At 45.1% G+C, this 27138-nt stretch overlaps 3 protein-coding genes across 10 annotated transcripts in view; 1 reads left to right on the top strand and 2 right to left on the bottom strand.

Annotated features, from left to right (window-relative positions):
* Nucleotides 1-6811, top strand: part of DUSP29 (dual specificity phosphatase 29) — a 32593-nt gene extending 25782 nt beyond the window's left edge. For all 3 annotated transcript variants that reach the window (XM_072823707.1, XM_072823710.1, XM_072823709.1), the window contains exon 4: nucleotides 6175-6811. In XM_072823707.1, coding sequence (XP_072679808.1) covers nucleotides 6175-6416 — 242 coding nt within the window. In that variant the 3' untranslated portion in view covers nucleotides 6417-6811. The remainder of the gene's footprint in view (nucleotides 1-6174) is intronic.
* Nucleotides 138-3955, bottom strand: LOC140631658 (uncharacterized). Its single transcript, XM_072822889.1, has 3 exons — nucleotides 3794-3955; nucleotides 3367-3762; nucleotides 138-2718 (listed from the first exon to the last, which is right to left on the bottom strand). The coding sequence occupies exons 1-3, from the start codon at nucleotides 3953-3955 to the stop codon at nucleotides 2425-2427; spliced, it is 852 nt and encodes a 283-aa protein (XP_072678990.1). The 3' UTR covers nucleotides 138-2424.
* Nucleotides 6812-11118: 4307 nt separating the features above from the next.
* KAT6B (lysine acetyltransferase 6B) overlaps nucleotides 11119-27138 on the bottom strand; it is a 186751-nt gene continuing 170731 nt past the window's right edge. For all 6 annotated transcript variants that reach the window (XM_072823688.1, XM_072823687.1, XM_072823691.1 and 3 more), the window contains exons 14-18: nucleotides 23089-23320; nucleotides 22610-22769; nucleotides 21651-22007; nucleotides 19050-19341; nucleotides 11119-15301 (exon numbers count right to left, since the gene is read on the bottom strand). In XM_072823688.1, coding sequence (XP_072679789.1) covers nucleotides 12741-15301; nucleotides 19050-19341; nucleotides 21651-22007; nucleotides 22610-22769; nucleotides 23089-23320 — 3602 coding nt within the window. In that variant the 3' untranslated portion in view covers nucleotides 11119-12740. The remainder of the gene's footprint in view (nucleotides 15302-19049; nucleotides 19342-21650; nucleotides 22008-22609; nucleotides 22770-23088; nucleotides 23321-27138) is intronic.

The following is a 27138-nucleotide window of genomic DNA, read 5'->3' as shown; positions in this document are numbered from 1 at the left end:
CTCTCTGCTGAAATGGGAAAGAATGGGGGCTCTCCAGTCATGTTTAGGACTGGCCAGATCACAGAACAGCGATATGGAGATGTCCTGACTATTAGACCATGTGTTCAAAAGCACCTAGAAAAGAAGAAAGGGTGAAGGGAGAAAAGTATATGCCCAGGCCAGAGAACGTGCAGGGGATAGAATCGGTGGGCAGGGGTGTGGGACCAGACAGTTGGCTGGGGGAAGGGGAGCAGGATAGGACCCCATTGCCAGGGAGGAGGCTGGGGTCCCTTCTCAATGCCCTTTGCACTTGAATATCCACAAGTCTGGGGCTCAAATCAAATGCAAACCCTGCAGAACCTGGCGGGGAATGTAAACAAATGAAGTGGGCTGTGGGGAAGGCATGGGGTGTGGGTGGGGAGTGCCTATAGCCAAGTCAAGAGCCCCCTATACTCTCCAAGGGGGCAGCTGCTACTCAGTCTCAGCCAACATGTGTCTTGTGAGAATCAGTGCAGATGTAGAGCTGATTTTTCAGGAAAAGTCTTCAATCCTGGATTTTAATGTGAAATTGCCTAATTTTTAAGTGCTGGCAACACACTGAACATGTCTTAAAATGCTGCAAAGGCCAAACAGAAGAAGCCCAATGGCTGTCAGTTTGTCACCTATGCTGAGTAGTCAGAGTAACAAAATAAAATACTCATTGGTCCAGCGATGGCATGGCCACAGACTCCATCCAGTGGGGTTGGCATGTGCTCAGCCTTCATGCCACATGCACACACGCAGTGGACACATGATGTCTAGTCACTCACTGGAAATCCAGGGGACGCTACTACAGCATATTAGAGCCAGGCTCCCTCATATGTTTCTTATTATACTCTTGATGTAAGAGGTGTTGATGGACAGTCTGGCCCTAAGGCAAGGCATCTCTCTCCCCTCTCGTCTTTCCTGTTCTTTCCTTGGCTAGTTCCAGCCAAGTGTACGCTCTTTCCCACTGCTGCCCCTCACATCCAGTCTTGTTTACTCTTGCTGGAAAGCCTTCCTTGTGGTGCTGTTAGAGCTGTTCCTGTGGCCTGTAGTGAGCCCCGAGGGACCCACTCCTACCCCTATCCTACCCTGACCCATCTCTTCCGAAAGGACTCCCCAGGCAACTCTAGTCACTCTTGAAAAGTCTCAGAAATAATCTAGTCCAGTGTCCCAGCCTGAGAGCTGGGGAAACAGAGGCCCAGAGAAGGCAAGTGATGTGCCCAGGTCACAGAGCTAATCAGAGGCCAGCAGGAATTCCTTCTGTCACTCAGGCCTCCCAGAAGAGTCCTTTGCCCTTTTTTTTGAGCATCCGGTGACTTTACTGTATAAGAGGTCACCAAAAATCAGGAAAGGTCAGGCACTCCAGCTGGTTATAAGATCTGAAGCAACTGAACGTGTCATTCTTCAGCAGAGAAAGAAGTACTGACAAAATACTGCCACGGAAACCCCATTTGGATGGCCTTAAGTGCTCCTGGCATGGCATCCTCAGAGGTGAAAGCAGTGTGGTTTTAATTTAAGAAATCCCAGGGCAGATACTGTGAGGCTCTAAAGATCAGATTTTTAGTATCACCGCTCTCCTTTTGTTCTTTCTTTCTTTTTCTTAAACGGTCCATAGCCTGCTTTTGAAGCCACCTTAAAATCTATTATGGATAAAGCAGGTATGAATAAATAAATGAAGTCTGCTTTTGAGCAGGAGCTTGGTTCTCTGGTACTTCTAAGCTTTCACCAGACCAGATTCTCAGGGTATTTTAAGGGGTCCCCCACCTCACTGCAGCACACACAGTCCTGCCCCTAGCAGTTCAAAATACAACATGCACCCCTTTTTCTCACCACTTCCAACATACCCAGAGCTGTTTTGGGAGAAGTAGGAACTCTGCCTTTGCACGCTGCTGATGAAGGTTAGGTGAGGGAGAGACAGGCAAAGAGTGACCCCCAAAACCAAGGAAGGAGGTCGCTTGTGAGAGTATGCACCTGGCAGGGGCGGGGTTGAGTTGAGGGTGGGTGGTGGTAGGGTTGATGGGTTAACAGGCTTGGCCTGTATATCTGATTTGAGTGACAGGGGCCTATCTTTTGGTCACCAGCGATAATATGCAATTGGGGAGCAGCAGAGCTTCTGGATACGGGTCTTCTTTATAAGATTGTGGGAGTTCACCTTCTGGTAAAGGCTAAGGGGAACTGTTTCACTGAAATCACCATTTTTGAAACATAGACTGAGACTTATCAGTGTGCCATCAAATCAATTGAGTGGCTGCAAACAGCATTCCTTTTAAGAAAATGAACAGATTAGAAAAGAATTGAGGGGCACCTGGGTGGCTCGGCAGTTGGGTGTCTGGCTTCGGCTCAGGTCGTGACCCTGGGTCCCAGGATCGAGTCCCTCATCGGGCTCCCCTGCCTGTGTCTCTGCCTCTCCCTCTCTGGGTCTCATGAAGAAATAAATAAAACCGTAGAAAAAGGAAAACAGAGAAGACTTGAAAATATCAGCATGTGCTGCATGTAGTAGAAGTTCGTGTTACCTGGTGGAACTTCTGTCTGCTGTCCACACACCTGGGAGCCACGCGGCATGTCCGAGCTCTGAGTCTGGCATCGGGTGGCCCGGGCTGGCGTCACGGCTCGGTCACTTGCCAGCTGGGCAACTTGGACAGCCCACCTCTTCACACCTCCCCTCCGCAAGGATGATGATTCCATCGACCTCATCAGCGCGACGTGCCGATCGGCCTGCGGTGAAATATGGAAAATGCGCGTGGAAGCTATGGGGGTGAGGTGAGGCTCTGGACGCGTCAGCTGCGAACTGCACGTTGTGCTTGCTGGGGGCACGCAGCCCAATATGCAACTGGGGAGCAGCAGAGATTCTGGATACGGGTCTTCTTTATGAGATTGTGGGAGTTCGCCTTTTGGTAAAGGCTAAGGGCAACGGTCTCACTGAAATCACCATTTTTGAAACATAGACTGAGACTTCTCAGTGTGCCATCAAGTCAATTGAGTGGCTGCAAACAGCATTCCTTTTAAGAAAATGAACAGATTAGGAAAGAACTGAGGGGCCCCCGGGTGGCTCAGCGGTTGGGCGTCTGGCTTGGGCCCAAGGCATCGGCCTAGAAGGGCCAACGCAGGGGGACGCGGCTGCCAGCGCTCAGGCCCCGGCCCGGCTGGGGTCACACAGGGAGCCTCCCCGAGTCCCTGGGGTGGGCCGAGCCAGGGCCCGTCCGGGGGCACCCACCACGCTCAAGGGCTGGCGGCCGAGCCCCTCCGGCTCCCTCTGGCCTTCATCTCCCCTCCTCCCGCTTAACAGACTTCAGGCTCCCCGAAGACTTAATGAACTACAGCTTTCGTCTGTTTCGAGCGTTTAGTCATGACAGAAAGAATTACCCTTTTGGCCAGGAGAGGAAGAAACGCTTTAGTTATCAGCAGAGCTGGCGAGGGGCCCGGCGGCCTCCGGAACAGTCTGCGGGGATGGGAAGGCCGGAGGCACGTTCGGGGCCAGAGCGCGTCCCCCCCAGGCCGCGGCCGCTTCTCGCCTCCCTTGAGGCCGAGGCGCGCCGAGAAGGCGGCCCAGCCAGGGGCGGGTGGCCGGGGGCAGCCCGGTCCGCTGTCAGGCTCCGGGAACCCAATGGGGGTAAGGTGAAGAGCTCCTTGGGAAGCGCCGCTCTGAGCCAGCCGTGCGTGTGGGGAGGCCGGAGTGGATCCTTGCTGCTGCGCGAGGGGCGCAGGCCTCCGGGGCAGGGGCAGGCAAGAGGGGATCCCTGTGCCCGGAGCTCGGGCCTCCTGGGTTTCTCTCGCTGCCTGGGCTGCTGACCGTCACCACCGCCCGGGGCGCCATCCCCGGGCCCAGGGCAGGGGCTGGAGGTGGAGGGACACGGGGGAGCCATATCCACTCAGAAACGTTCTTTAGCAAGCTGTTCTGGTACCCTGCCGGTGTTCCCCGAGCCCTCTGATGTCCGTGAGTCCTTGTGGTCATCCTTCCAGCCTCAGGCCCGAGACGCAGGAATAGAGGCGTCCCTGGGGTCACGAGTCACACAGCGCAAGCGGCCCCAGCCATCTCGTCCCCAGCTGAGCCATCCCACGACGACAGGAGAGGACAACCACTGGGATGGCAGTGGTGGGGACACGCCGAGAGCTTAATCTTACCACTTTCTCTGTCTGCAGAGCACAGAGGCCAGTGGCCAGTACACAGAGGGCCTCAACAAGTTGCTTTAAAGTATTTCTGGGGCAGCCCCGGTGGCACAGCGGTTTAGCGCCGCCTGCAGCCCAGGGCGTGATCCTGGAGACCCGGGATCGAGTCCCACGTCAGGCTCTCTGCATGGTGCCTACTTCTGTCTCTGCCTCTCTCTCTCTGCGCCTCTATGAATAAATAAAATCTTAAAAAAAAAAAATTAAATAAAGTATTTCTGTTGATGGCACTTGCTTTATGGACGACCTCTGGTATGACATTTCACCACTTGGAGCCCGTTTCCCATCCATAAAGGAGGGATGATGATAATGAAGCTTGAAGGTTCTGTTAAGGATAAAATGAGATAAAGCACATTGGTGTACTGTGGGGCTCCAGGGCGTCACCAAATGCAGACATGAAGGATGCACAAGCTGCTTCGCATCGTGCTTCTCAGCTGGGCCCAGGTGACGCTACCTATGGTAGAGTCCAAAGGGAGTTTTTTGTTTGTAGAGATTTTTCAAGATCTCTGGTTCTCAAATTTGTTAGTCTCAGAACCCTTTGACACTCTTAAAAAGTATTGAAGTCTTCAAAGAGCTTTGGTTTGTGTAGGTTATATCTATCCATATTTACCCTACAAGAAATAAAAGCTGAAAAACTTAAGGATATTTAAAACTTAAAAACCCATCACATGTTAAAATAATAGCATGCTTTGATGAAAAATTCTATTTTATAAAATAAAGCTAGGGAGAAGAGGGGCATTATTTTGCTTTTTTTTTTTTCTTTGTCTCAAATCTCTTCAATGTGAGGCTTATTAGAATTCAGCTGGATTCTCATATCAGCTTCTGCATTTGATCTGTTGCGATATGTTGTTTTGGTTGACGTATATGAAGAAAATCCAGCCTCATTCAGGTATATAGTTGGAGAAGGGAGGGATATTTTTATTTTTGTTTTTTAGGGAGGGATATTTTAACAGCCATTTCAGATAATTGTGAATATTCTTCTTTAATACTACACCAAAACTTTACAAGTAATAGTTTTTTAAAGGCGAGCTGCGATCTGGAATCTAAAACCATATCAATAAACTTCAGACATACTCTGTTGGGGTGCCTGGCACTTTGAATGATTTTTTTTTTTAAAGATTTTATTTATTTATTCATGATAGTCACAGAGAGAGAGATAGAGGCAGAGACACAGGCAGAGGGAGAAGCAGACTCCATGCACCGGGAGCCCGACGTGGGATTCGATCCCGGGTCTCCAGGATCGCGCCCTGGGCCAAAGGCAGGCGCCAAACCGCTGCGCCACCCAGGGATCCCTGAATGATTTTTTTAATCCATGCATGATTTTGTAATATCCCACATTGGTCATTTGGAAAATATTTGTTCCTAAGTTATGTAGATCTTCCAAATGTTGACACTTTTCACTGTACATTATCAAAAGGACACATTTGTTAATATCACCACCAATCTTAAAAATCTAGAAGTATGAAAAAAAAATCTAGAAGTATGGGGAAACTGTCCACCTCAAAGTAATAGATATGAGTTTTCAAAAATTCTAATTTTTGCTCAAAAGCTTGCATTTTATTACTGGCAATGAATGCCATTGGTTGTTTTCTTTGAAATGAGAGGCTTACTTTGTTCATTTTTGAGACAAAGTCTGTCAAGTATCCACGTGTGAATTATTATGGTTTTTCTGTCATTTGTTCTTTTAGCTAAAAACAGTGTTTCCATGAAACAGTGGCTAATTCAGCTTGCAACTCAATCTCCCATGTGTTTTTTTCTTGAGATAACCATCTTACGTTGGTAGTTGGCCAAAGTGCTTTGTATGTATGTATGTACTATTTCAACACACAGAGTATTAAGTAGATGTGCAACCAAAGGCTGAAATTTGATAAAAATGATGTTTACTGCTTCATCAAGGATAATCTTAAGGGAAATTGCCATTCGTCTCCACCCCCAAGAGTGCATGGTGGTGAAGAATGCAATGATGACTAGTATAGCTTGGTGCCTCTTCTCCCTACTGCATTTCAGGTAAGATCCTGGTTCACTGTGTCATGGGCCGCAGCCGGTCAGCGACCTTGGTCCTGGCCTACCTGATGATTCACAAGAACATGACCCTGGTGGATGCCATTCAACAAGTGGCCAAGAACCGCTGTGTCCTACCCAACCGGGGCTTTCTGAAGCAGCTCCGGGAACTGGACAAGCAGCTGGTGCAACAGAGGCGACAGGCCGAGCACAGTGACAACAGTGAGAAGGCTGATGAGGAGCCGTAGGGCCTCTTGCAGGGCACGCAGAGACACTCGGGAACGGAGAAAGAAGTCCCAAAGAGCCCTGCCCTGTGGCTTGGGAGGGTGAAACCAAAGCTTGACTTCCTCCCATCTTAAACCTCCAGGTGTGTGCTGATGAACAGGGAGGATTCAAGGCTGCCTTCCGGATGAGCACTTGGCTTCACAGCAGAATGGAGCAGTCACTCAGCAGAATTGGTTACAGATGAGCACACAGTTCTGCACAAAGGCGCCTGTATTTTTTTATCTTTTTTTTTTTTTTTTTTTAAATCTGGTAAGATGGAAGCAGAAAAGGATTGGAAAATGTGTAGGCATTGTGCTGTGATTAAATGTGCTGGCTTTGTCTGAAAGTTATATTCTTAAAAAATAATTTTAAAATACAAGTTTTTTTTTTTTTTTTTTTTTTTTCTAGCCTCGCAGAATAGCACCCTGGGGAGCTGTTTTAGAGGAGAGTTTGCACAGCTTATTAGTGGGTCCCCTCTCGGGAGCATCCGTACTTCCTTAGCAGCTCCCGCATCCTCCTTTCCACGGAATCGCCAGGCACGGGTCACCAGCCACAGACGCTGCTCCCTGCGAGGCCCTTTATTAGGGCTGGGGGTGGGGGTCCTGAGTCCCTGTGCAGAGGCCCCTGCCGTGTGTGCTTCCACCCTCCTCAGGAGCCAGGCCTCTTCAGGATCTTCTCCAGAGTTGCCTCGACCCGGAGAAGTTCAGGGAATTGCAGACAAGCGTGCTTGACTTTAGAATTTTGGAAAAAAGGAGGAGGCTACTACTTGAAGAAGCTCCTTTCCTTTGGATTCTAGTCAAAGCAGCACAGGCTTGTTTTCAGTCACACCGGAAAGTGTTTGCTGTTTAATGGGAGAGCAGGGCAGGTGAGCTGGGGTGTGGACTCTCCCCGCCCCTGAGAGCTAAGCCAGGCTTGGTGTGATTTTTCATTCTTTTTTTTTTTAAGCTATTAAAAAAAAAGATTTTATTTACTTATTTGAGAGAGAGAGAGAGAGAGAGGGAGATAGTACAAACAGGGCGAGGGGCAGAGGGCGGAGGGAGTAGCAGGGAGCCCAATGCGGAGCTCGATCCCAGACTGCTGAGATCATGGCCGGATCTGAAGGCAGACGCTGAACCTACTGAGTCGCCCAGGCGCCCCTGTGTGACTTTCAGTCTGGAGAAGATAAAAGCAGGTGGCAACAAGCAGGTAGATGGCTTCTGGAACCAGGAGCCCTAAACTAGACAGGACCCAAAGAGAGGTGCTGATGGAGATGCCCGGGATTAAGGACCAGGAACCAAAACTGCCTGGAGAAAGCAAAGGCCTGTGGGAAAAATATGAAAAGGGGCCCAATGTCCAATTTGGTTGTCGTTTGCAGCAGGAAACCACATGAAGTTCTTCATGGAGGGAAGATAGTGTCCAGGGGCTCAGCAGCTTTGTAAAGCTACTCTGTGACTTTAGGTGGGCTGCCCTGATTTCGTACCGGGGGCGGGGAGGACTTGTGGCCTGGGCCCCTGTGGCTGCACCGGGCTTCCTGGGACTGCTCTGAGTCATCTTAGCCCAAGAGAAGTCAGGTCCTCGTGACGACTCAGATTGGAGTGTGAGGAGAGCTATTCTCAGGCTCCTGGGAAAGAGATACAGACCAAAAGGGGCTCTAAGATCACAGAGGTGCTTACAGGATCCCAATAACCCACTCAAAACTCATTTATCTCCCACATCCAGAGAGAAATTAATATTTCCACGTTAATGAAATATATTTTACACATAATATTATATTTACTACATAATAATAAATACTTACATTTAGATGAGTCCATTATGTAGGAAGGATGTAATGCTGGTAATCTCTTGAGCTTCTCTATGCCCTTCTATATGCTCCCACCCCTTTGTGCGGCTGTGAGTCCTACTGAGGATGGCAGAAGCAGAGTACTGATCTCTTCAAGATGGCTCCTGGGAGCCAGAGGGAGAAGAAAGTAGGAACAGAAATTTTTGCAAAAACATTTCAAGTCTTCAGAGGTAAATTGTTTGGTCAAGTATTCACCAAGAACCTACCACATGCCAAAAAGCAAAAACAAAACGGCAGGTTGTAATCAAGTGCAATGAGGGAAACAGGTACTGAGGTGGACAACAGTTGCGGACTGGGCCGTCAAGACCTCTCTGAGGAGATGGGGTGAGCTGAAACTTGACGGATCACACTTTCCAAAGGGGAGGGAGCATTCTCGTTTGATCTAGATGATTCAGTTTCTTGCTTGGATATGGAGACCGGGTTGACTAGGGTAGAAATGTGGGAGAGGGCTGGAGATGACATTTTATCAGGTCTGTAAGACATACAAAAGGTGTCCCATGTCACTTGACCTTGAATCTAGAGGGAGCTTAGAGGAGTGTTCACAACTGCAGACATAATTCTAGGTGTTATGTGTACATTAGTGATGTTTGGCTCCCCATAGTACTGGGTGAGATGAGGAGAAGGAGCACCAGGCCTGAGCACTTCAACATCAATGTTTAGAGCTGGGCCTGGGTGGCAGGGGGAAATCCAGGAGCAGAGACAGGCAGAAGGAAAGCCAGGAGTGTGGAACTATGGGCACCTGGACGCAGAGAGGTTGAAGGTACTGCTTCCCCACCTAACAGTACTGGTACTCTTGAGTTTTGACTGTAGACCGTTGGAGACAATGCTGGCTTGCCCCAACCAAGTAAACTGTACTCGTATAGTACTTACCAGTTCCTAGAGCATCATGGATTTGCTAGCTAAGCCTTTGAATCAGAGCGATGACAACTTAGGGCCTTCTCAGAGTCAAGTGTTGTAGGAAGAGCTGCCATTTGGAGAACAGAGTTTGTTCCAGCTCACAAATTTTAGCCGAGCGAGTTTGAGCAATCAAGTTAGCTTCTTTGAGCCCAATCTCCTCTGTACGCTGGAGACAACTGCTCCATCTCCTGCACAGGGTGGGCGTGTGGATCCCGAGAAAGGGCTGTTTATGAGAGCCTGGTAACAATATTATTATTTCTAAAATAGAATGTCGGCAAGGAAGGCCAATGCCTTCACACCTGGGGAGGCACCACTCGAACTATTCAAAAGTTATGATCGACAGCTGATGACCACTTGAGACTCTTAGAAGGTAAAGGGAAGAACACATTACTGGGCTTAAAAAACATGGCTTGTTAATGAATCTCAACCTAACAATGACCCCATTTCAGTCCTAACAAATCCAAGTTCCTGTTTTCCAGGATCCTTGGCATCACGTTTAGGTTGGAATTGCTTTCTCTAGTGAGGATGGGTAAGTAAAGAATGTGCGGGGTGTTCTGAGGCCACCTCAGATCAGCAGTTTCTCTCCCCAGAGCCTTTCTGTTCTACCCATGAATGCCTGAGATGGGGGCTGGCAGAGGAGGTCCTGTCCCTGGCTCCCCTGCTGTCATTTGGAAGCCTGTGACACAGGAAGTCCCCAGGACTGTATTGAGATGCTGGTCTGGCAGGTCTGGGGCAGTGACTAGAACTTGCCCATGAGCTCCCCAGAGGACCAAGGGGCCGGAACCCCAGTGTCACACAGACCATAGGGTGTGATTAACAAGCCGTTGTGAAAGGGAAAACAGGGACATCTCCGTTCCCAAAGAACCTCAACAGAGGAGGGAAGAGACTACCTCTGGGAAGGTTTCAAGATGGAGCCTGTGGAAGCTTCCAGATCAGCTGATTAGCAGGCCCCCGCCCCAGCCCTCCGGCTCGGGCAGCCTCTTGCCTGACAGGCGCACCCACTGGGCTGCTAAGACCCTAGACGCTGCCGCACTGAGGCAGCTGTGGTTTCAAACAGGCGGCACACCGTCACCTCCGGCTCTGGAGGTGGTCATTCTATTCCCTTGGCAACCAGCACAGCGCCTCCAAGTTTCTCTTCTTCCCTTCGTGACGACAGCCCTTGCAGAAGGCTCTTCCTGTAAGCTCTCCCTCAGCCACTACAGATGTTCATCCACTGGCTGCATTTGTAGAAGGAAAGAACCAAAAGACTTGGTCTTTTGTTATTATCCATGGTCTTGCCACTCAGCCAGGATGCTCTGTAAGCGCGAAAGAACCGGAGGAAGGGTGAGAGCACCAGGCCAAACACCAGCGGGCATCCCCCGTCTGCAGGAGCCTGTGATCCCGGGGTGTGTGCACCTGGCCTGCCTTTTCAGTTTTATTCTGAGTCTCCTTAAAGTTTGTGTCCGAAGTCTCTACACTTGCTTTGCTTGTGTTAAACCACTTATGGAAAGGCAATGCTTTCCCTCCAAGACGTATGAAAGAAATGACAGGAGAGTTGTAAGCACCCACATTTAGACACACTGAGAGCTTAGTGGGCCAGTTTCACATGGGTACCAAGTCAAGCATTTATTTCTAGGCTTGGAGTTTGAGTAATAAAATGTTTTAACAGACAGAACCTTCCCCGAATGCCATAAAATAATGTTTGTAAACATTTTTTTTCCGGGGGGGGTGGTATTAACTTTAGACTCTAAAGAAAACATCCAATCAACTCATTCACAACAGAGCAAAACTTTCACACCTTTTTTTGAGAAAATGATTTCTCAAATACACAATCCCGATTGGGTGCTTTTTTGGGTATGAACTTTTATAAAAATGAAGTTGGCTATCACTGTGCTAAGGCGCTGAGGGGTGTTTATAACAGACTGTACAAATGAGGCAAATGGACATTTGTGCAGGATCCCTTTGCAAATGAAGATCCAAGTCAAAAAGAAAAAAACAAATTCACTTTATTTTAAAGACAATGATTGGCATACAGAAGGTATGCACCAGCATAAAATAAACTTTCATGAAAAGCATTAAAATCCATTATAAATTAATTTATTAAATAGGTATTTGGTATATGTGATGGTTTTTATTAGATATTACTCTTATTTATTGCCAACCCCCTCCCCCAAAGTCAAAACAAATCAGAAAAATCTCATAACTCCAATTTACACTAAATAATTTATTTTCCCAAAATGTGTATGTGTTCTGAGATGTGACACATGATACAGTTCCATTGGTCATTCTCTATCAATCATAATATGACAGGACACAAGAGGCTAAAAATGGCTCATCATAATTTATTTTATGTTAAAATGTACAGCTTTTTTTTGTTTGTTTTTTTTTCTTTTTTTTCTTTTTTTTTTTGAAGTGACTGACTAAAAAGAGAACAGATAAATACAAGAGTGTCGCTGGCTCCTATTTTATACAAGGATTACGCCTCTCCTGCTTGGCCCTTACAGTCACCCTGTACAGGTACAAAGGCTACAAAAAAGGAAGCAATATAAACAGACACAAATAACTTTTTTTTGCTTTTTTACATGCGGTTCTGTAAGCTTAGTTTGAGCTATTCACAAGCTACTTCTCTATTTTTCCTTAAAAAATAACTCCAATATTTTATAAAGATAGAAAAATCTACAGATGGAATGAAAATGTAAAGTTAGAGGCATTTCCATAAAATAGCAACTTTACACCAAATTCACTATTTTTTTTTAAATCCTGCCAAGTATTTGGACATATATGAAATGTTTCAAAACCTGACAGATAAACACTGAGATATGCTTCATTCAATAAACAGAAGTCTGCATTTATAAAACAGAAAGCTGCCTTTTTTCCCCAAAGAAATCTGTCACCAAAATGGAAAAGGGTCTCAACTTTACACCAAACATTGAGCAATAAAACCCTTTTGACTAACCAAATGGGAATAGCTTTTATAGCTCTTTACAGTTTTATAATTAACAAAAATATAGTTTTTTTTTTAAACCCTCAAATTAGGGCACCCTACTCAAGGCAAAAAACTTAAGAAATGGCTTACTGTTAGCACAACACTTGTACAGTACTACAAAATGCACTGTCACTAACAAAGACATTAGCGGCATGCTCAAGTGTCACCTTAACCAAAATATACAAGAACTGAAATGCTAAAGGCATTTACATGGAGTGGACAGGGAAGGGGGAAAAAAAAAGTTCCAGGTTCAGTATTAAAACAGATAATTTGGTGGGGTGGGGCTTGATATCCACATCATTTAATGGAAGCAGGCACAACAAGTGGCTGCCTTCAAATTGTAGTCCAGAGAGGCCTTCCTTTGCAGAGAATTTCATATAAAAGTAACAGAAACAAAGATACCAAAAAAGAAAAAGGAAAAAAAAAAAAAAAAGAAAAAACAACTTGTATAAGGCTTTCTGCTGCATACAGCTTTTTTTTTTTTTTTTTTTTTAAATAAATGGTGCCAACAAATGTTTTTGCATTCACACCAATTGCTGGTTTTGAAATCGTACTCTTCGAAGGTATTTGTGCAGATTCGATCCAATGGTGATGCCCAGGGGATCTCGTGACTGCCCCTGTTGCCTACCTTCTCATGTAGGACCCATTGAGAGACTGTTTGGACATGCCCGTGTTCATGTAGCCGTGATGTCCAGGGGCCGTGTACATCATGTTACCGTGGGGTGGGGTCTGCATTGGCTGCTGGGCATATGGCTGGGTTCCCATCATGCCCATCTGCATCTGCATAGGGTATTGGGGTGTTTGATTCATGTAGCCATGATTGCTGTGGTAGCCACTGTTCATCATCGGCTGGGACATGCTGTACCCATTCATGGCATTGAGAGTATTCATGTTCATGTTCACAGAGTTGACGTTGTAGGCTGGGGCTGGCATCAGGTTCACACTCATGTTCATGCCTCTCTGCATCGTTAAAGTCCGTGCAGGACCCTGCATGGCTACAGTCTGGGAGCGCCCATAGATTTGCGACTGATGGGTGGCGGCGGCTGGTGACAGAGATGCCGATTTGGTTCTCATGGAGACGTGGCCCTTGCTGGCAATCTGGGTTTGCAGTCTTTGGCTGTGGGAGATGCCAATATTTGACGCAGCCATGTTCCGTTGCAGAAGAGGCGGTGGCAGATTCATCGGAGGAGGAGTCAGGTTGGGGGGCGGGGTCATCGTAGCTTGTGCTTGGGGTCCCCCAGGGACGGAGTGCGGAGACTGGGAAAGCTGAACAAGCCCTGTGTTACTTAGTGGTGTGGACAAAGAGGCACTGTTTGCATAGGAAGTTACAGCAGCGGAATGGCTGTAAGGCAATGAATGATCAATCAGTGTATTAGTTAACTGCTGTAGTTTGGCAAGGCTGAAGGTGGCTGATGGCTGCGGGTAGTGCCCAGCCCCAAAATCACTCTGGCCCATCCGTTCATACAGGCCGATGTTGGCGTTGCCAGTCTCGGGGATCTCAGGCAGCTGCATGGGCGGGGTGAAATTAGCAGCCATGCTGCACTGGGCCAGCTGCTGGCTGCTGCTGGGAGGCCTCTCCACCACACAGCCTTGGGGAGACTTGACGCTGCAGGTCGGGGGAGAGCTGATGCTGGTCTGCTGCAGCATGCTGCAGCTCCCACTGATGTTGGACATCTGCTGGGTGACAGCACAGCTGCTCTGTGTCAGATTGCTCGAGGTGAGGTTGCTATAGGAGCAGCTGTTCTGGGAGGAACCGTTTCCACAAATGCTGCCGCCCATGGTAGAGTCATAGCTACTCGGGTTTTCATAGTTTTCAGTTGTGCTCTCGATGCTGCCCAGGTCACTGAATCCGCTGTCCACAACTTGCTGTGAATGATCGGACACCGACGGGACGTCCATCATGGGACTGGTTTCCATGTTCTGCAGAGATGGCACGGAGATGGCACTTTGATCTGGGCTGATTTGGGCATAGCTGTTTTCCAGGGCAGGGACGCTGGGGCTGTTGACAGAACGTACTGACTGGCTGGGATGGGAGTGGACGGACGAAACTGGGCTACTGTGGTCTGACTGCTGGCAGTCGTCCAGAGTGGTGGCGATCTGTGGACTTTGGTCTGCATGGGTGTAGTTCTGGAGGCTCCTACAGGCCTCTTGGGTCTCGGTGCAATCCTGAAACGTGTCGTCCTGCTCACTGTTCTCCTGGGTCAAAGACTGAACCGCCTGAACGGTCTCAGAGTCTATTTCCACGGTTGTGGTATTTCTCTCTTTGAACTCGGAATCCACGCCTTCGCTGCTCTTTTGGTCCTGCTTCGGTGCCTGTTCTTCCGGTGATTCCTCGTCCGATTCAGGCGCAGCGTCAGTGCCTCCAGCAAGCTCCTTGGGCTCACCGTTACAAGCAGCTGCAAGGTCAACGCCACAGTCCATTAAGACCTCTGAGTTCGAATGGCTAGGCTGGACACTAAGGTCTAAAAAAGCCTCCTGGTTCTCCAGTACTTCTTTGAAGGCTTCTCTTGGCCGGTCTTCCTTCTCTGCTTGCGCACCCTCCATGTGACTATCATCTTCATCATCTGCATCATGACCCTCATTGTGAGACGGCTCTTCATCCTCTTCCTCCTCCTCTTCATGATCGTCCAGGGCAACAGAGTCTTCTTTGCCCAGGCAGACTTCTGGTTCTTCTTTTTCTTGACTTTTAGCACCACCTGGGTCCTTTGCGACATTTTCTTCTTCTTCTTCTTCTTCTTCTTCCTCTTCTTCCTCTTCCTCTTCGTCATCTTCTTCCTCCTCCTCTTCTTCTTCCTCCTCAGGCTTGATTGCATCATCTTCTGTTTTTTCACCTGGCGATTTATTCGGACTTATAGGTGCACACGTTTCGTCCCTTCTGTTTTCATCCCGAGGCAGCAGGGGTTCCATAGCTTCCTTGACCTCCTCCTCAATCCTGGTGGGAGTGGGGCTGCTTTTGTCTTCTGGAGTCTCCTTCTGTTCTTCTACTGTTATCTGGTCATCAGGTTCCATGGGTGTTTCTGGCGGGGTGTACAGGTTCAGTTTAAATCCGGTCTTCCTTTCTTTGTTCGGCCTCCACTTAGATAGACCACGTTTTGTTCCTTTTGGCCATACTTGTTTGCACTTTAGAGGTTCAGGATTGTCTCTGCTGCCTTCTTTCAAGGTATCTGTATCATCATCCATATTGTCTTAGCGAGGAGACAAACGGGAGGAAGAAAAACAAAGTCTTAGCATCTCTTTGAACACCTGAATTCATTTTTCTAAATTAGCTAGTATACACTGATTTCAAGGTCAAGAGTTGATGATAAAGACACCATCAAAACTAACAGAGATTCATATTGTGCTATAAACCTAGTGAATCACCTAGGTCGGGGAAAAGAATACATGTCTCACTTATTCTCCCCCCAAAAGAAAGCTGTGCTTTTTATAGAAAGCACATGGAAGGCAGCCTGGGTGGCTCAGCGGTTTAGCGCCACCTTCCGTCCAGGGCGTGATCCTGGAGTCCCGGGATCGAGTCCCATGTCAGGGTCCCTGCATGGAGCCTGCTTCTCCCTCTGCCTGTGTCTCTGCCTGCCTCTCTCTCTTTCTCTGTGTCTCTCATGAATAAAAAAAAAAAAAAAAAAGGCACTTGGATGCTGACAATTATAATAAACTGCTTTGAATTTAACAAATAAGACATTCTCTGGTGTAAAAGTCCAGAATTCCACAATGTTAATAAATAATCAATCAATTTGAACATGTACACATTAGAAACTACAGGGGAAAGGGGCTCCTGCTAGCTCATTTATCCAAAGCACCACTGTCCCGGTGAAATGAATAAAAGCCTAACTCTCATATCTATCCTGAGAATACAAATTTCTGTTTGTAGACATTTACTGGATTTATATGATCTCAGATGACATTATTTACTTTGATTTGAATGTTCTCTCTGGCATAAAAATAAACCGGGTACCTCTGAAACAAATGAAAAGATACCTAGATACCCCCGATACAAATGCATCTGTAATCTACTAGAGACCATCATTTTGGCATGACACAAACTGTAATGTCTTTGCCATGAAATGATTGAATACTTAAATGATAGGTATTCTTTTTTATCACCAATTCTGTCCACATAGTATTTAGGATCAATTTGCTGCTCAAATGTAAGGTTTGAACATTTTAAAGTAAATAAGAAACAAACCATAATTGTCATGTTTATTTTAACTTGGCTAATCTTATTTTTACTGTACCTTTATGCACATGTGAATATAAACAAATTTTTATTTATTTTTTTTTTATAAACAAATTTTTAAATATATTTATCTAAATATGAGCAAGCAAACAAACATATGAATAAATACAAATAGAAAACACCTAAGTCTTCATGAGATCTTTATTCTATTTTTTTTTAAAGATTTTTATTTATTTATTCATAGAGACACAGAGAGAGAGAGAGAGGCAGAGACACAGGTGGAGGGAGAAGCAGGCTCCATGCAGGGAACCCGATGTGGGACTCGATTTCAGGTCTCCAGGATCACACCCCGGGCTACAGGTGGCGCTAAACCACTGTGCCACCGGGGCTGCCCTTCATGAGATCTTTAGAAAGTTAAAGGTCACACTGATCTCCTGAAGGGGTCAATGTAAAGGAAAAGCTTTACAAAGAAAAACAGCCTCTATTACAAACATTACTTTGGAGAACAAACATAAGATTTCACATTCAATGTGGAACAGAGATCCTTCTTTGCCAGAATGAAATGATTTCTAATCCAATCAGTGCAGAGCAGGGTAAGCTCCTAGTTCATTTACATAGTAAAAGGATTACACATAAACTTACCTGCAAGGATTACATTCAAACTGGCTAGCTGAGAAGAACACATAAGTGATGTACACTGATTCCTTCAGAAGTACAAAGTACAATACCCACTTAACAGTCACTTCGAGGTACTCAAATGGTTTTATTGCTATTCACATGGGCAGGAAATAGCCATGCCAGTGCCTCTGGATTCCACATGCTGCTGGACCTACCAGCTTTTATAGGAACACTTCTCTAAATAAGATGGGTTTTCTGGTAATTAAGAAGATCCTGAAAGGAATCAGGTAGAATATGGCCACTAAAAATTTTAAAGGCAAATGGCCCAGAGTGGACAATAAAGGTAATGATGATTCGTTTACACAGTCCTGAGAAGAAAGTTAAGAAGTGGAAATAAGGCTCAATGTCCACACAAAAAAATGGTATCTTGCTGCAGTTTGCTGTTTGTTTAAAGAAACTAAAGAACTGGGGTGCCTGGGTGGCTCAGTCAGTTGGGTGTCAGACTCTTGGTTCTGGTTCAGGCCATGATCTCATGGGTCATGAGATCGAGCTCCGAATCAGGCTCTGCATTCAGCGGGATATCAGCTTGAAAGATTCTTTTTTTTTTTTTTTTAAACATTTTATTTATTTATTCATAGAGACACAGAGGGAGAGAGATGCAGAGACACAGGCAGAGGGAGAAACAGGCTCCACGCATGGAGCCTGATCCCAGTCGCCGGGATCACACCCTGGGCTGAAGGTGGCGCTAAACCCACTGAGCCACCAGGGCTGCCCAGCTTGAAAGATTCTTTCCCGCTACCTCTCCCTGCCCCTCAAATAAATAAATAAACTTAAAAAAAAAAAAAAAAAAAAGGAAAGAAAGAAAAAAGAAACTAAAGAACAAGGTTTGGACTCTACACCAGGGTAAGATGTCATTCTCTCAGCAAACTATTGTATATAGCAACAGTATTCCTGTTAACTATGAAAGTCAGAAGATGCTTGCTCGTGCCCTTAAAATTATGGCTTTTCTTTTTTTCTTCCTTTTTTCTTATTTGATAGAGAGAGAGCAAGCATGAGCGGGCAGAGGGAGAGGGAGAAGGAGAAGCAGGCTCCTCACTGAGTAGGGAGCCTGATGCAGGGCTCAATCCCAGGACCCTGAGATCATGACTTGCGCTGAAACCAAGAGTCAGACACTTAACTGACTGAGACATCCAAGGGCCCCCACTTTGTAAAAAGAAAAAAAAAAAAGATTTTTTAAAGTAATCTCTATACCAACCATGAGACCTGAACTTACAACCCCGAGATCAAGAGTCGCATGCTCCACCCACTGAGCCAGGCACCCCAAATTGTGGCTTCTTAAAAGCAAGAGAGACACCGCAGTTCTCAAGGAAATGAGATGGCCTGTTTTTAGATTAGAAAAGATATTAGAATAAATTTTTAAGTAGAGTGATTTCAGCCACAGAGCAGAGACTGTCCATAGATCCTTATGATTCAGCCAGAAACTTAAGTATCCAAGCCAAAAGGCAAGGAATGGTTGCTTTTAAACAGAGCATCAAAGACTACTCATTGGTGTTAGTATTTTTTTTTTGGTAGAGGATGGGGTGGGATGTCCCTGCCAACGGCAAATTATAAAATAGTAATTTAAAAGGAAGGACAATTTCCTGATTTCCACACTATCCTATATTATCAAAGCTAAATACTGATAGTGTGGGTGAGTTTAAATGATCCTTGATAATAATGTATCCTAAGACACCAGTAATTATAAGCTGCATGATTGATTTACTAAATTTATTTTTCAGGAAGAAAGAAACTACTGCATTCAATGCTTACGCAGACAGTAACCCTGATTCTGGAAATATTAAATGTGGGGGAAAAAAGTACCTATTAGAATCAAGGAGATGCTGTGTGTTTCTTATTGAGAGACTTCAGAGTTTCTGAGGATAAGCCAATTTCTGGAAAGAAAGATGAACCCACCCGGAGGAATGTTCTGGCCTTAGAGGTTGTTTAAAATAAAATCCAATTCCAGGAAGAAAGGAGAGATCCTTTTATGAATGAGTCGACACAACCTCAGAGTTGCCTTTGGGTATAACTCCAGGTACTTGCCTTTTGGCGGTTAATATACGAGATATGCACAAGGATAAGATTTTTATAATTCCTCCACTTACTTCTACAAGGGTCAGCATTCTTAAAACAATGATTGTCTTTTTCTTCCTCTTCCTCTGTTTGTTTTTTCTTCCCAGGCTGATGTTGGAATGTTTTTCTCAGGACTGGCTTCCCGCCATCTTCCTCCACTTCAATCTCACAGGTAGGCTCCAGGTGTGGCATTGGCCTCTCTTCATCTGAGTTGTCAAAGGGCTCATTCAGTACTTCTGTCGTCTCAGAAATGGTCTCAGTTGTTACACTGCTGTTGATCCTCCTGCGTTTACGGCCCCTTTTCTTCTTTAGCACAAAAGGCCTCTGAAATTAATTCCAAACATAATACATAAGAGCTCATGAGAAATTAAATGGTTGAGTCGATATGCAGCAAACATGTACGGAAGGCCTGAGAATCTTACACGTAAAGACTTCTGTGATGCCTTTGTACTTAACCTTCCATTTGATGTTTAACATCCCTCTCGGGCTCAAACTACACAGGCAAGTGTTTTCCAAATAAAACAGTTGTTTACTCAAGAAGATGCTTTGAGAGGGAACATCGCCTCAGCTTAACTGTAGATTTTAAAAGCTAAGGTTTGCTTTTCTAGCATACATTTTCCAAGTACATTGGTACTTGCAGACTCCAATATCCTGTATATCATAGCTATTCAATCATCACAGACACAGATGTTTCCATAAGTGTTGCAATAATCGACTAGCCACTGGGTCACTCATTTAATACTTGATAATTGTTCAAGGAGCACCTGCTATCATCAAAGCACCAGAGGAGATCTGATGGTGTACAAGGCTAACCTATTTGCTCCCCATTTCATAGGGCTTTAGAACGGTGAAAAGGGAAGAGGACAGGGTAGGAGAAGAAAGGATTATTCTGTTTAAAAGGTTAAGAGAATCATGTATTGATGACTGCAGGGATGTCAGCAACTGATAATTTTACAAAATCTTTTATTATAGAAGGCATCTTAAAAAATTAAAAGACATGTCAATTCTGTCTTATTTATATAAGATAGGATTTTTTTTTTTTTCTAATTGCACCACAGGCTGGCACAGATGACTCTCCATAATAGCAATTATAAAATACTTCTGCCCAAGCAAAAAAGTATTTAATGAAACAAAATTAAAATACAGGAATAACAGAATTGCTGCTAAAATGTAATCTGTCAATAATGGGCCTGAAAAATTATTTAAAATACACTGCAAGAAGGTTCAATACGTTGGGTTAAAACTGTAAATAAACTGTATCCAAGAATTACTGTTGACTCACATTAACTCTCTGAATGTTCACATATAAACCTGATAATCACATTCTGTAACTTAACAATTATGATTATCAACACCGCCGGTTGGCCTGCCCTCCCTAACCGACTATAATTTTCCCAAACATGAGTACAGCCAATATAAAGAACTGGTTTTCGGGCAGCCCGGATGGCCCAGCGGTTTAGCGCTGCCTTCAGCCCAGGGTGTGATCCTGGAGACCCAGGATCAAGTCCCACGTCGGGCTCCCTGCATGGAGCCTACTTCTCCCTCTGCCTGTGTCTCTGCCTCTCTCTCTCTCTGTGCCTCTCATGAATAAATAAATAAAATCTTAAAAAAAAAAAAAAAAAGAACTGGTTTTCTTCAGATTGAATCCACTTATATGATGGGAGTCCGTAGCATGCCTTGGATAATCCTGGTTTTTGATATTTTTAAGACAAATTTCTTTGTAATATATACATAATACCTGAATACATTTTCCTCGTAAGAAATCAAAAGATTACTCAGAAGCTTGAAGTTCACTTTATGGGATGCTCTTTTCTACTCCTTGCCACAGCTGCATTTCCACTAAAAGGCTACCAAATTGGGAGTTAGAACAGCAAGTTCTTTGACAGGCAGTACACGGGATGACCTTGGGGCAAAGCCTCAACTGGTGCTATTTCTTTAAGTCTTGGGTATACTAACAGTATCTGGTCCCTCACTAAGTCACAGATAGTGAAGACAAAGATATCAGATCCGGGTTAAACAATTACCTAAAGACAAAATCAGTTTTTTAAACTTTCTGCACAAGGTATATCTAGAGAGACCACCAGGCTATAAGAAATTTCAGCAATGTGACTTGGCCACAAATTTAAAAATATCAGCATCAACACAGAGAGTCTGAAATACCTTCTAACAATTCTATGCAAGAACAAGAAAAATAGGAGCACTGGGCTTGGACTCAGGGCAGTCATCTGGTTCTGGCTCCATATCTAAGGAGTTGTAAGACCTTGGACAAGTCTCTTAGCCTCCCCTAGGCCTTGGTGTTTTCATCAAAATGCACTGAAGGTGGTTTTAAGTGCTCTCCAAGGCCCCTTTCTGCTTCTACACCCTGACTTACTCTAGTCCCACAAACCAGCAGGTGGCAGTAACTACTAGACTAGGAAGCCTGCCTGTCCCTGTTTTCCTGTCAGGGCCACTAACAAACCTCAAAAAGTAAACACAATCATGACTGTAAGATAAACGATGATGATATATGATCGGGAGGACTGAATACAAATAAACTACATCTAAAGAATAGAGAGTGAAACAAATACTAATAGTTCGCAATGACAAAATTTGATTGAAATGGACTCAGACTGAAACTCTAAACAGACACATACCTTTCTCTTTATGGCAACTGATTGTGGTTTAGTCAATCTCGGAGGAGAACTCTGAATATTTTCTTCTTCTTCTTCTTCTTCTTCTTCTTCTTCTTCTTCTTCTTCTTCCTCTTCTTCCTCTTCCTCCTCCTCTTCTTCTTCCTCTTCCTCCTCCTCTTCCTCCTCTTCTTCACTGCTCTCCTTAGACAGCTCCATCAGCTGCCCTCGCTCCCCTGCCACTGGCCGGCTCTCCGGGGAATGCAAATATTTATTTTTCGATTGTACTTTTGCAGGTGATTGCCTACTGTTCGCTCTAGAGGACAGGATTTCTTGCTCCTCCTTTTCCCAGCAGCTAGCTTGTTCCATTAAGCGCTCAGCCTAAGGCGGGGGAGGGTAAAAATGGTGGGCCAGTGAAAGGGCAGTTAAGCCAGAGCCTCTAAGGATCAAAGGCAAAGGATCTCTTAAGTCGTTTCTGATCAGGACAGTCAGCCAGCCAAGCAACATTCCAGCTGCATCATCTTAGGACTCTTTTGCATCAGTTAGGATAACAAATCAAAGAAGATTGGGTTTCATGGGATATTTAGCAGTATTAATGATGCAGCGAATTGATTTGAGTCCTTTATCACTACATTACATGCTCACTGGCATGGAGCACTTTAAGCAAGTTCATAAACACAAAGAATCGATTGACATTGCAGCCTTGGAGCTCAGCACCAAATGTGATCTGATTACATGCTGTCAGTAGTGAAAAATGCTGCTTTGTGATCAATGATAAATGTTTCATTTTTCATACTCAATTCAATAAAATTATCATGTCTTACCATGCAACCTCAGTTAGGATAAATTAGTGCCATATCATTTCACAAGCTCCCTCTACATAACCAAGCCTTTGACAACGACGGTAATGACTTTCTTAGCTTAGCTTAAGAATGCTGCAAGATTGAAGTCACACAACTTAGGCAGATGAAGCCAATCATTACCTCTTTCTCAGCTTCTCGCTCTTCTTCAGAAACTGCAGCATTAGAAATTAAAATTGGGGTCCACCTTAGGCTTTCTGGATCAAGTTCATTGGTCCGGGAACAGGTTTTCAGCTTTTCCATGTGGCCCAATATCAACTTTTCCCTTCTAATGATGACAAATCTGTAATGTGACGAAGCAGAACAAAGTGCAATCAAAAGCTGAAATTTCATTTCACCTTCATACGTTGACAAATGCTAGCACTATTACCCAGGGTACAATTGATGAGAAAGCTCATCAATGAAAAGGTATAGCAAATTGAAATCTGACCAGCAAAAAAGTATCATTTCCTGTTTCCTATTTAGGAGAAAGCTTTTGATACTGTCTTTTATCAACCTCTTATGTTAAACTAGAATGTATCCCCTGCCCCCCCACGTCAGGGACCCTTTCTGGTGTAAGATGCTTGCAAGGCAGCCAGCGACGCCCAGGCCTTGGTACTCACCTGCCATCCCTTTTGTCAATCATATGGAGGTGCTGCAGAGTAGTGGCAATGTCATGTGGGCACATGCCCGTAGCTCTGCTGATGGCTTTGATGCTGATGTGCCTCTCCTGGTGGTGGTAGAGATATTCTAAGATGACGCTCTTCCAGTAGGCCAGGTAGGAGAGGCGGCCCAGATCAGAGAGTGGCTTTTCAGGAGACCCTGCCTGGCCTTCTCTTCTAGAAAGCAAATAGCCTAGGGCAGAAAAAGCCAAAGTCGACCTCATTGTGGTGTTTTCAGACATTGGAACAGGGGCCACTTGGAAAGAACGGAAGTAGCAAGGAGGTAAAAATGGCACACCAGACTTTACGTATGCAGTCTCTTCCCAGTTGTAGGGATTTGATCTCCATGAAGTTTATGCTTTTGAACCTTTTATAGTAGCACTGTAAGTCAACTCATATAGCTAGCGGCAGCATTCCAAATATACGTCATGGCATATTAAACAAAGCTAAGGTTGAGGACGTTACTTCTGATAAATTTCAACATCCAAGTTTCCCACCAACTTTAGATTCTTTCAAAAAACGAAATGTCAGGCACTTACTCAGAAATCCTGTCGAGGGACCACCCCAAACATTAATGGGCAAGTTGTTTTCCACAGGAAGGACCTAATGACCCTTTGACAGCTGGGTCTTAATAAAAGAGAAGGGTCTCTGTTGACTCAGATTCTATATTGCTTGTTACATTTAACTAGTCGGCTGATCTGAAGCTTTGTTTTAGGACTCATAAAAGAATGTCTTTTAAGTCGACTGCTGCAACTCACAACAGCTCCGCTAGCTCTATTTTCACCTCTTTCATGTAAATTAATTTATAATCCCACCCCAGAACGTTGCTTCTACAAATTAAAACAAAACAATCTCCTTAAAACAAACTGTTTCATGTATATTCAGAAAAATCCCTGAGCATGGTAAGCTTTTGAATGTGCATTCTACAGCATTACGGTGAAGGTTCCTTGGCAAAGGGACTTTAAAATGATTTAAAACTTTAAATCCACTTGAAGGTAATGAATGAAAACTGTGGCTGTGTTGGTAATTAAGAGCCACTTATGGAGCAGAGAAGAAATGCTATAAACTAATGATGTCTACCTTGCTCTAATTATCAATTTCAATAGCCTCACCTTCCCAAACTTACCAAATTTAAACAAACATCAACCACATACAGTAGGTGGCAGCAATTACAAAATCATGCTGCTCTGCAAACCACCCAAATCTTCAGCATTTTTCTTCTTTATCTACATTTCCAAAATGGCTGCACTCAAGGATTTTCTCAATTTTGGATTTTTTTCTTAGAAGGAGAAATCATGCCTCTGATGCATTTTCCTGCCTTTCAAAAATCACTGTAAATAATGCAGAAATATAGAACAAGAAATCCAACCTGGCCCTAGAGGGGTATAACCACAGCATTTTGCATTTTGACGGTTTTAATCCGAATGCCATTGTAAAGAATGAGCATATATTTAACTTTAGGCTTTCCTGAAGTCTTTTGACTTATTTGGGTCTTTAACTCATGTGTAAGTGTAACGTATTTGATTGAATGCAACAAGCACCACAAAATATTACAGTCAAACCACCGTCGACGCGTCATTCAGCTGCATACAGAGGCTTTCAAGAGCAGTGTGTCAGGAATGCTAACAGTGATGACCACGGTGTTCAAGCCAGCCCAGAGTGTGCCCTGTCAGTTTGGAGAAGAGCTCTCTGTCGCTCAAGTACAAAGGGTGCCCAGACCTCACAACACAGATAATTGGCACATCTGTCCCCTGCCTCCTAAGTGCTTGGCACATGCTGAGAAATTTACTCAGTTGGCTGGGGGACCGAGTTCTGTACCTCGGGGGGGCGGTGGGGGGAACAACACCCTTGTGACCATGAGATCCCCCAACTACAAGTCCCCTGCAATGACTGTGCAACTGTGCAATTCCCTAGTCCCTCACCGGTTCTCATCTGAACCCCACAGTTAGGGACAGAAAGCCCCACTCCCACAGCTCAGTAGGAGGAGGACTTCTGTAAGACCCAAGGAGTCAGAAGGTGGTAAGTGCCCTTCCTACCTTCTGTTCTCCGCTACTACGAGCAACCTTACCCAGAAAGCACAGATTTCTTTGTTCTGTCTTCTCTTCCTTCAATTCCCACCCTGGACCCAGTCAGAATCCCCCCAAAACATATTTTCCACAGCTGTTCATGTTTTCACACTCTAAGGCAGCACATGCACACCTTATCAGGGCCTCCACCTAAACTGGTCAGGCCATTGGAACTCTCAGGCAACCTGGGGTCTGGGGAGAGCATTTAGGCATTAATGTTTCAGTGCCTGGGATTCCCACCAGGGTAAGTGGCAATCTCCTGGGACACACCCTGTGACTGCCACTGCCACAGGAGAGTCCTGAGGCCCAGGGCAGGCTGGGAGGCAGCAGCAGGGCAACAAGCATGCACTCACTGAGCCCACTGGGTCCACTGGATTTTTGCAGCAAGCCCTCCACCCTGCACCAGTGAAGGCTACAGGGCAGGAAGGCTACCAACAACTGCCAGGAAGTGAAACTCTCCCAGGTGCTGGGGAGAAAAAACTGCAAACCCAAACTCCAACCAGAAAACAGCAAGGCTGGTGTTCAGGGCTCTTGTGTGCCAACATTTCAGACCACACAGTGCCACTGTCCAAAGCTGTCCCTGCATTGCCTGAAGTTAGGTCTTCTTGCTCTGACTCCTGAGACCCTCAGGGAGCTTATACCAATGGAAGGAATCTGCACGTAAGCTGAAAGGCATTTGTAAGTCCATGGTCTCTTCCTGAAGGAGAAATTTTTAAATTAAACAGATCCCATTTCCACAATTAAAAGGACCAAAGGTAAATTTCTGAATCCTTAGTACCTAAGTGAAATCACTTGTAATATGTTAAAATGTATGGCTTAGAAGAAAAAGTTGTCATGTTTACTCCATGGGTGCACTACGTGGATAAAGAATAAAGAATTTAAGCTTCACCTGCAGCAGGCACTTTCCCTCAAAAAAACTGTAGCTGGTAGCACTTCTGTACTCTGACCTTTCTTTTCTTTTCTTTTTTTAAAGATTTTATTTATTTGAGAGAGATAGTGAATGAGGACAGGGAGAGAGAGAATCCAAAGCAGACTCTGCACTGAGCACAGAGCCTGACATGAGGCTCCATCCCACAACCTCGAGACCTGAAACCAAGAGTCAGATGCTTGACTGAGCCACTCAGGTGCCCTCTACGCTGACCTTCCTGACATGGAATGATTTATATAATGAATGTCTTGCTATCTTTTGTTTCCTTCTCTCCCTTTTTTAGGCTCCTCCAGATCCTAATCACTGTAAAGCCAATTGAGAGAATAATATTTGGTGAGAACATCTAGGTTATTGAGTAATTTGAGAGATGCGGTGGTTTGATGTTACAGCTCTTAAACTTTTAACTTACCAAAAAGATTCCAAATAATTGATCTAAGATGCAGGGAAATAAAAAGCACTTATCTTGGAAGCCGGTGAATGATCCTGAAAGATCTGAAACAAGTACAATACACCCCTGGTGAATAGATTCCCATGGTGCTCGAACACCTTTTCTTAACTGAGGATACTTTCAATCAGAAAACCTGAACCATCCCTGGGGAAACCTGGCTGTTCAGACTAAAAACAAAGTGGTGTTTGGAGGGCAAATTCTGGTAGCTGCAGTATAATTAATTGCTGATGAAATTATTCCCTTTAAATTGTCTTTGAGGCAGAGGTGCTGGTGAACAGCACTTACTCTGTGATCAGGAGACTTGTAATTGGAAATTGGCCCACAAGCCCCTCAGCCGCATCAACTAACTATCTTGATACTATTGAAAGCTGGATTTCTCTTCTGCTTCACTAGAACTACTTATCCAAAGGAAGACGAGGTTCTGAGCTTCAGTGTATGGACCACACTCTTAATTCATAAGAGTATCAAGGTGCTTGCTTAAAGGGAAAGTAAAGAGCACGGGGATCCCTGGGTAGCTCAGCGGTTGAGTGCCTGCCTTTGGCCCAGGGCGTGATCCTGGAGACGGGATC

The sequence above is a fragment of the Canis lupus genome, chromosome 4, assembly GCF_048164855.1.
Source record: "Canis lupus baileyi chromosome 4, mCanLup2.hap1, whole genome shotgun sequence".
Lineage (NCBI taxonomy): Eukaryota > Metazoa > Chordata > Mammalia > Carnivora > Canidae > Canis > Canis lupus.
This window is presented reverse-complemented; position numbering and strand designations above follow the sequence as displayed.